The 10,000-nt window shown below is 41.0% G+C and overlaps 1 protein-coding gene and 1 pseudogene across 1 annotated transcript in view; one reads left to right on the forward strand and one right to left on the reverse strand.

The window, feature by feature from the left end:
• Nucleotides 1-10,000, reverse strand: part of LOC138023947 (endothelin-converting enzyme 1-like) — a 56,659-nt gene that overhangs the window by 24,929 nt on the left and 21,730 nt on the right. The window contains exon 4 of the mRNA XM_068871029.1: nt 6,692-6,757. Within this exon, the coding sequence (XP_068727130.1) occupies nt 6,692-6,757 (66 nt within the window). The remainder of the gene's footprint in view (nt 1-6,691; nt 6,758-10,000) is intronic.
• Nucleotides 8,711-10,000, forward strand: part of LOC138024607 (uncharacterized) — a 1,536-nt pseudogene continuing 246 nt past the window's right edge.

Here is a 10,000-nt window from a genome sequence, read left to right on the forward strand (position 1 = left end):
GAAGATCATAGCTTCACTTGAATTCATATCCGCAGTTCATATATGATTCATGTCATATACCACTGCATCACTGATTGTTTGCTAAGGGGACCATTAGAAGCCACAAATGACCAGCTCGCAACGTCAGTGGATTCATAGCTCAGTTGGTTAGAGCGTCGCACCGGAATCGCAAGTTCACGGGTTCAAACCCCGTTGAAGTCCTGAATTTTTCAGGCTTCTCTACATAATTGTAAAAATTGCGTTCATAACTGCGAAGATCATAGCTTCACTTGAAGACTTGTTACTGTTGGAGATCAAGCAACGGCTTTCATTAACACGAGAGCGAGTTAACTTGGAAATTGCTAAATGAAGTGATAAATACGCAAACGAACAAAGCCCTTCATTGCCTTGTTCCTTTAAATGTGAAAGTCAATCACCGATCCCAAGGTGATTGCTGACAGATTTTGTAAATGTTTTACTAATATTGCAATATTGCCTTGCAAGTGCTATACCAGCAGTTATTTCTAATTTTCGTTCATTCCCCATCGACAATAATAACAATCCTATTACTCTAGAGCCAACTACTACAATAGAACTTGAAAATATTCCTAAAACATTAGCTTCTGGGCGAGCCCCTGGTTACGACAACACTCCAATGCGTGTAATCAAAAGTTTTTTTCACTTAATTTCGTCACCTTTAGCGAACTTTTAGCGAAAGAGCGAAAGAGTTAAATTAATCAGTAGCTGCAAAAAGGCATTTTCCCATGGCCAGACAAATTGAATACTGATAAAGTAACCCTTGTTTACAAAAGTGAGGATCCTTGTCTCTTTGTGAATTACAGACCTATTTGTGTATTATCGAATTTCTCGAAATTTCTTGAGAGAGTTGTGTACAATCGGTTAAGAGAGTTTGTTCACAAATATAACATACTCGACATACTCTACAGTCGTCGATATGGTTTTCAGAAAAACCGCTCTACTTCTCTTCCATCTATTCACCTTACTAACAAACTGCATCTGCAATTGATCGACATGAGACCACTTCAGGAGTTTTCCTAGATCTCTCTAAAGCATTTGATACCATTGACCATCAAATCCTATTTGGCAAGTTGGAACATTATGGTATTCGTGGCCTGGCTTTGGAGTGGATTAAGTTATTTTCCTTGTCGCCAAAAATTTGTTCGATTTAATTCCACACGTTCCCCGGCCTAAGCAGACTATTAAATGTGGTGTGCTACAAGAAAACGCAAAAATATGGTGTCCTTTGCGGACTGTTAAGTTTGCTGGAATTTTATAAAAAAAAAGGATGCCATTTTCACGGCCCTTACAAAAAGGTTCAGTATATATATACACATTTGTCGGATGGACAGACATATAAACACCTAAATCTTCAATTTAATTTGAAATGTTCATCAATACCCAGTAAAACCAATGATTCAGAGGCACGTGTGCCACTGTTACAACAAAAACAGAGTAAAAGATATTACACCACTTAATACACTATCTGGACATTGCATTTAAAAATTACAAAGAATTTCTGCAGCACGGGTCAACAGAGGCCACAGAATTTCTGCAGCATGAGTCAACAGAGGCCGCAGAATTTCTGCAGCATGGGTCAACAGAGGCCGCAGAATTTCTGCAGCATGGGTCAACAATGCATTTCAAAATTACAAATAATTTCTGCAGCATGGGTCAACAGAGGCCACAGAACGTCTGCAGCATGAGTCAACAGAGGCCGCAGAAATTCTGCAGCAGTGGTCAACAGAGGCCGCAGAATTTCTGCAGCATGGGTCAACAGAGGCCGCAGAATTTCTGCAGCATGGGTCAACAGAGGCCGCAGAATTGCTGCAGCAGTGGTCAACTGAGGCCGCAGAATTTCTGCAGCAGTGGTCAACAAAGGCCGCAGAAATTCTGCAGCAGTGGTCGACAGAGGCCGCAGAATTTCTGCAGCAGTGGTCAACAGAGGCCGCAGAATTTCTGCAGCAGTGGTCAACAGAGGCCGCAGAATTTCTGCAGCATGGGTCAACAGAGGCCGCAGAATTGCTGCAGCAGTGGTCAACAGAAGCCGCAGAATTTCTGCAGCAGTGGTCAACAAAGGCCGCAGAAATTCTGCAGCAGTGGTCAACAGAGGCCGCAGAATTTCTGCAGCATGGGTCAACAGAGGCCGCAGAATTTCTGCAGCATGAGTCAACAGAGGCCGCAGAATTTCTGCCGCATGGGTCAACAGAGGCCGCAGAATTGCTGCAGCAGTGGTCAACAGAAGCCGCAGAATTTCTGCAGCAGTGGTCAACAGAGGCCGCAGAATTTCTGCAGCATGGGTCAACAGAGGCCGCAGAATTTCTGCAGCATGGGTCAACAGAGGCCGCAGAATTTCTGCAGCAGTGGTCAACAGAGGCCGCAGAATTTCTGCAGCAGTGGTCAACAGAGGCCGCAGAAATTCTGCAGCAGTGGTCAACAGAGGCCGCAGAATTTCTGCAGCATGGGTCAACAGAGGCCGCAGAATTTCTGCAGCATGGGTCAACAGAGGCCGCAGAATTTCTGCAGCATGGGTCAACAGAGGCCGCAGAATTGCTGCAGCAGTGGTCAACAAAAGCCGCAGAATTTCTGCAGCAGTGGTCAACAAAGGCCGCAGAAATTCTGCAGCAGTGGTCAACAGAGGCCGCAGAATTTCTGCAGCATGGGTCAACAGAGGCCGCAGAATTTCTGCAGCATGGGTCAACAGAGGCCGCAGAATTGCTGCAGCAGTGGTCAACAGAGGCCGCAGAATTTCTGCAGCATGGGTCAACAGAGGCCGCAGAATTGCTGCAGCAGTGGTCAACAGAGGCCGCAGAATTTCTGCAGCAGTGGTCAACAAAGGCCGCAGAAATTCTGCAGCAGTGGTCAACAGAGGCCGCAGAATTTCTGCAGCATGGGTCAACAGAGGCCGCAGAATTTCTGCAGCATGAGTCAACAGAGGCCGCAGAATTTCTGCCGCATGGGTCAACAGAGGCCGCAGAATTGCTGCAGCAGTGGTCAACAGAAGCCGCAGAATTTCTGCAGCAGTGGTCAACAAAGGCCGCAGAAATTCTGCAGCAGTGGTCAACAGAGGCCGCAGAATTTTTTCAGCATGGGTCAACAGAGGCCGCAGAATTTTTGCAGCATGGGTCAACAGAGGCCGCAGAATTTCTGCAGGATGGGTCAACAGAGGCCGCAGATTTTCTGCGGCAGTGGTCAACAGAGGGCGCAGAATTTCTGCAGCAGTGGTTAACAGAGGCTGCAGAAATTCTGCGGCCTTTGTTGACCCATGCTGTACTCAAATCCTAATGGTCATAGTATTTTCCTTGTGATTGACTATGTTCTTGTGCTTTGACCTTGCATGTGATTGTCCACAACATAGCATAATTTCTTAACAAGTGTTAATGTTCATGGTTTTTCAGTTAGACAATACTAACTTTTGACCCTAGCAAGTGAAAAGTCAATTTAAACCTTGTATTGTTGAATATCATCAAATGATGTGATGGAATCATCAATACAAACAAATACTTAAAACTAAAAATCCAAATGAACAACGGAGCAAAAATTTCATTGAAGGCTCCAGCAGGGTAACTTCACAGTGTTGCATATCATCAATCAACCATGTTGAGCTCCTAATGGTGGTTATTTATCATTGTCAAACTATATGATAATTTATACATAGTACTTAACACCCATAATGCATTTAGGGGCTGCAGAATTTCTGCGGCATCTGATCATTTAGAGGGGTGCAGAATTTCTTCGGCATCTGATCATTTAGGGGGTGCAGAATTTATGCGGCATCTGATCATTTAGGGGGCTGAAGAATTTCTGCGGCATCTGATCATTTAGAGGAGTGCAGAATTTCTTTGGACTCGGATCATTTAGAGGGGTGCAGAATTTCTGCGGCATCTGATCATTTTAGGGGGCTGCAGAATTTCTGCGGCATCTGATCATTTAGGGGGCTGAAGAATTTCTGCGGCATCTGATCATTTAGAGGGGTGCAGAATTTCTTTGGACTCGGATCAATTAGAGGGGTGCAGAATTTCTGCGGCATCTGATCATTTTAGGGGGCTGCAGAATTTCTGCGGCATCTGATCATTTAGGGGGCTGAAGAATTTCTGCGGCATCTGATCATTTAGAGGGGTGCAGAATTTCTGCGGCATCTGATCATTTAGGGGGCTGCAGAATTTCTGCGGCATCTGATCATTTAGGGGTCTGCAGAATTTCTGCGGCATCTGATAACTTAGGGGGCTGCACAATTTCTGCGGCATCTGATCATTTAGAGGAGTGCTGAATTTCTTCGGACTCGGATCATTTAGAGGGGTGCAGAATTTCTGCGGCATCTGATCATTTTACGGGGCTGCAGAATTTCTGCGGCATCTGATGATTTTAGGGGGCTGTAGAATCTGTTGTCCGCAGATTCTTTGAGGGATTCAAACCCCAAATGATTATCGTGACAGTGATGACATTCAATTTTCTCGGACATGCTCCACATTGCAGAAATAAATACGTACTTTTAGTTGATCCTTAAAAAGCGTCCGTGAAAACACGATAATTTCAATGTTTCTGAAAAATCTGCCGACAAAAACTATAGATTTATGTTAGAAAAAGCTATTTTGGAAAAACACAAAATATTTTGGAAAGCGTTATTAACGATCTTCCCCATGCTTCTCAATTAACTCAGCCTTTACTTTTTGCTGATGACACCAGTATTTTTTATTCATATTCAGACCCCAAAAGGGTACAATCTGTATTAAATGACGAGTTGGGCAATTTTGATATGTGGTTGGAATGTAACAAGCTCTCAGTTAATATTAAAAAGACTAACCATGTTATCTTTAAACCAAGACAGAGAATCATGATTTTAACATTTTTTTTGGAATTCAATTACTAAAACAAACAAACGTAACCAAATTTCTGGGTGTCTATCTCGATGAGGATCTTACTTGGAAGCATCACATAAGTTCTTTATCAAAGCAAATCACAAAATCCGTTGGTATTACATTTAGATCTCGATTCTACCTTTTTTCATGAACCAAGCTAGCCTTGTACTACTCACTAATTCATCCTTACCTCACTTATTGTAATTCCATTTGGTCTTCTACATATGTCTCCGATTTAAATAGAATATTCTACTTGCAAAAGCGTGCTGTGCGAGCAATAACAAATTCAGAATTCCAGGCATCACAGACATTTTTCAATGAATTCATTTCAAACTTCTAAGTTCATGTCTTATTATGACGATCAGTTATTGCCTCCGATGTTTTTAAATTTATTTGAAACAAGCCGCCAAGTGCGCAATTACGGTAGTTACTACTAGAGTACCCAACAATTATCGGCCACATTTTTGTCGCACTAACATCAAACAATTTACAATTCTTTATCTAGGTCCAAAAATCTGGAACTCTCTTCCTGGATCAATTATTAATTCATTTAGTTATCTTAACTTTAAGAAAAATTTGTAAGGGTTTCTTAAAAAAAAACTGAGTTACTTATGCCGCACAAGCATTGCGTGAGATTATTTAGATTAATGATAGGCATATGAGGAGGCCCCTCTTATAAGCCCGTTGGTTTCTTTGGGTCTCCTCGCCAGAATTATTGCAATATACATCCTTTTTTATTTATGACTTTATTCTTATTATTTATTGTCTTTGTAATATTATTGTGTGGCAAATAGACATTCATTAAAACAAACGAGTTGATGTCAACAAAGGTGAATCAATCGCTGTAAGAAAGATCCTGCGAGCTCAGTAGCGTTCCCAGCGAGAGCCCTTCGTCAGAGCGAATAACGTAGAGCTAACGCTCAAAACGTCAGCTTGGAAATCTTTCTGACTGTGGTTAGATAGTTAACCTTCATCGACTCGTTTGTTTAAACCAAATTTTTGTAAAGTACCAGGAGTAGTTTGAGTAAAAACAAACTGTTAGGTTGTAGACGGCAAGAAGTACTGTACCACCTCCATCATATACTTGTTGTTGTTTGTTTACCCAGGGAACACCTTATGAGCGCGCAGGAGCTCGTTCAACATGTGTCCGTGGATTCCGGATCGATCGGAACTTTTCTGCAGAGGGGAAAACCGGAAACCCGGAGGAACACCTCTGGGAGCAAGGAGAGAACCAACAACAAACTCAACCCACATATGACGCTGGGACCGGGAATCGAGCCTGGGCCACATTGGTGGGAGGCGAGTGCTCTCACTAAAGGCCCGGGTAAGCGACTCCAACAATTGCTTCAACATCCCTTCGATTTTGTTAAACAGCAATGTTGAACCGATGCTAGCCCCCCCCCCCCCCCTCCGTCATCAACGGTGTTGATATATGCTGAATCGAAGGCGAATGTCGAATGTAGTTTGAGTGAAAACAAACTGTTAAGTTGTAGACGGCAAGAAGTTCGGTACCACCTCCATCATATACTAATGTTGAATGAAATCGAACTCTTTCAACCTTCCTTTCAACCTTGTTTGTTATGCGCGTGCGCTCTAATCGATCTCTCAATGACGTATCCATGCCTGTATCCAAAGTAACAACCACGTAAAGATTTGTTGAATCAAATGTTGATGACATGTTTAAACCCCTTTGCGCACCACAGCAGTCAACATTGAAGCAGTTTGCCCCGGTCTTAAAATGAGTTGCAATAATTTTGAAATAAGATAAACCAAGGAAACGACATCTTCCAGGACACTAGAAATAGTACAACGGATTGTATGTTTTCCCCACTTACCACAATATAGTCGGAAGTATTCTTTTGGTAATATCTTCTGCTCATTCCCAAATCGCCGGGTAGAAACTGAAAAAAGTCAGATCGTTAACATTTCTCTTAGCTTCGCCACAAATTAGGGACTTTAAGATGATATACGACGTTGACGAAAACGTCACTTCAAAATATAACTTTGTACTATCGTAGGTTTATCGCGACTTTTCCACCTTGTTAACCTAAAATATTAATGTTAGCGTAGTGTCCTAAAAGTAAATTTTTACGAGTAGTTTGAGGGTAAAGGCGCCCGCAAACGAGGAAACATTGTTGCGGAAACATTGTTTCCCGAAATGCCTCCTCGGCGCGCAAACGAGTAAACATAAGCTAAGGAAACAAAATATTTCTGAACAAATTCAGAAACATTTTTGCTTCGCAGGAAGCACATTAATGTTTCCTAGGGTCGCAAACGGGGAAACATTTGCTTCACATTGTTTCCTCCTTTGCGGGAGCCTTAATTAAAAATGGACAAGGCTGTATGCTTTTGCATGCGCATGTACGTGTCTTCAAAACCCGAAATCAGGCGATTTCAAGTCCTTTCTATGCGGAGTACCGCAAATATATGTGCTAAAATGCGTGTCCCATGTGCAGCACGATTACTTTTGCTATTTTAAGGGTCGGTTCAAACGTCGAACTTTACATGTGCCGAACCTAATAATTAGGAAAATAACACAAACAGCGGTGATGAACATTGTATTCCAACGCATTTTTATAAAACTTGACGTTTCGTATGCTAGTCAACACACATTTTCAAAAGTGACCGTTACAATTTTTAAAAACTATATATATATCGAAAACAATAGGGGTCTGGAACCTAGACTGAGAAAAATGATCTGCAGCAGTACGTGTCTAGACATAATGAAAAGTAATAACTTCTCACTACTATTTACAGTAAGGGAAGGCTTTAGCTCTTGAATGAACAAAGTCTCTTTAACTTTACAGTGAAAGTCAGTTTTTCCGGACGCTAAAATGTCAAAGTGATCCCATTTAATGTCGTGGCCAGTGGTTTTCACATGATCAGCAATGGCTGAATAATGGTCACTTTTAGACAGGGCCTTGAAATGTTCTGTTTTTCTGTCGTGGAGTCTTCGTTTTGTTTTGCCAATGTAGAATTCATCGCAGTTCCAGCAGACAGCTTTATAGACGACCTTGGACCTCTGAGATCGGTTCAAGCGATCTTTGTATGGAAAAAAGGAGTTGATGCGGCGTGTGTTTTGGAATATGATCTTGAGATTGACGAAAGAGTAGAAATTGTATACGCAGGATTTCAGACGTTTCGTGACTTGGTTACTGTGAAGACCTAAGTAGGGTAACACGATTAAGATATCTTTTTTGGGGACTGTAGCTTGAACAGGGTTATTTGATTTGTTTTTATTTTTGTTCAATACATCGTTAATGTTGAACGATTGTTGAACTATTGTTTTCGATATATATATAGTTTTTAAAAATTGTAACGGTCACTTTTGAAAATGTGTGTTGACTAGCATACGAAACGTCAAGTTTTATAAAAATGCGTTGGAATACAATGTTTATCACCGCTGTTTGTGTTATTTTCCTAATGAAGCTACGATGGCCTAAGAACAAGAGTTTATACGATACTAATAATTAGGTTCTGCAGATGTAAAGTTCGACGTTTGAATCAATTAGGATCGACAGTTATTGTATTAGGGTCGACTCTGGCGTTCTATTCGACTGAGGCCTGGTTCAGACGTCGTGCTTCTGCCGATCTTCACATACACCTTATTCCAAAATGGCCGCCATTTAAATATTCTTTTGTTTTTATTCAAATTAGCCCTTGATGCCTCGTTCTTAAGGTTAAAATTCAAAAGAATATTTTACCTTGAACGAGGCAACAAGGGGCTATTTGTATGCGCATAAATCAGCGGCCATTTTAGAATAAGGTGTATGTGCCGAACTTAATGCATACATTATGCATATGTTAAATTAGTAATTTTTTCCCACAATCCCACTAGTTTTTAGGTAGCTGCCATGCGCAGAAGATTATATTCGAAAACAATGGCGGGAAAAGAACAATCTTGTTCTTCGTGCTTCAAGAATACAAAATATACTTGTTTGAGGTGCAAGGAATACTTCTGTATGCCCTGTTCACTCTTCGAGAATGATGAAACTGTCAGGGGCTGGAAAATGGGCAGTTCAGTAGCATATTGCGAGCCATGTTTCAGAGAATTTGGTTTTATCAACGGAGTTGATAATGTAAATTGGCCACCGTATAGAGAACGTGAAAAATAGGAATATATTAGTTAAATGAAAAGCGTTCGTTAATACCGTGAGGATTAAGGGTGCCGATTTGGAAGATGAATTTTAAGGAAAATAAGAGATGAGAAGTTAAGGAAGAGAGGGAAGAGACCGTTGCAGGTAATGATTTAATGAATCCCGCGAAGATCGAGTCTTGAGAAGCAAGAAGAACGACCTTCTACAAAAAAAAAATGTATGAAAGAAGATAAATTCGAAAAGGCCAGAGTAAAAACATTATATCCACATGTATATAAAGTTTCGAATGTGGAACGAAGATACTGATCAATGCTATATCATTTATGTTTCTATTGCCATGTTTACGAATTCAATAGATTGTTCTTTAAAACCTGTTTCCCAACAATAACAAACAAGTGCAGCAGTCAACTACAAACGTTTTTAAACGAATGTTAACATAAATAATGTAATGGGAAAAGCATTTATTTAGTGGATAAGATATAACTGGTAGCACTTATCATCCTGCTTATTTTGTGATGATGATGATAATGATGATGATGATGATTATGGGATAGAAGAGGATGAAGAGGATGAAAGTGATGGAGACTTGGAAACATCTCACAAACTTTTCTGCAAAAAACCAAACGGAAAAAAGAAAAAAAAACCTGGTCGGAAAGCCAAGTGGTGTTCACGGGCACTTGATGATCTTAATAGATATCATTGTGAGTAACAGCTCATATAAAAAGAAACTTATTTTTGCAAACACAAAAAATCAAAGAAATGGAGAGTTGTATGGAGAGATTTTAAAAGAACTTAAAGCCAGGGCCTCTGCAAGAGGTGAAGACTTCCATTTCTCTGTTAATCAGCTGCGAAGCGAGTTAAAAAAATGTGTCTGCTTGTGTAAGAAAGCAGCCCTTACACAGAAAACAGCAACTGGAATCAAGAGATTTCAGGAGGATCAAGGATTTGGCAAGTGGTTCAATGCTTTGTTTGAAGTAGTAAAGACGCGAGAATCTTGTCAGCCTGATTTAGCACTGGAGCCCTCAGCTTCACCTTCACCTAGTGATC

The sequence above is a fragment of the Montipora capricornis genome, chromosome 11 (genome assembly GCF_036669925.1).
Source record: "Montipora capricornis isolate CH-2021 chromosome 11, ASM3666992v2, whole genome shotgun sequence".
Lineage (NCBI taxonomy): Eukaryota > Metazoa > Cnidaria > Anthozoa > Scleractinia > Acroporidae > Montipora > Montipora capricornis.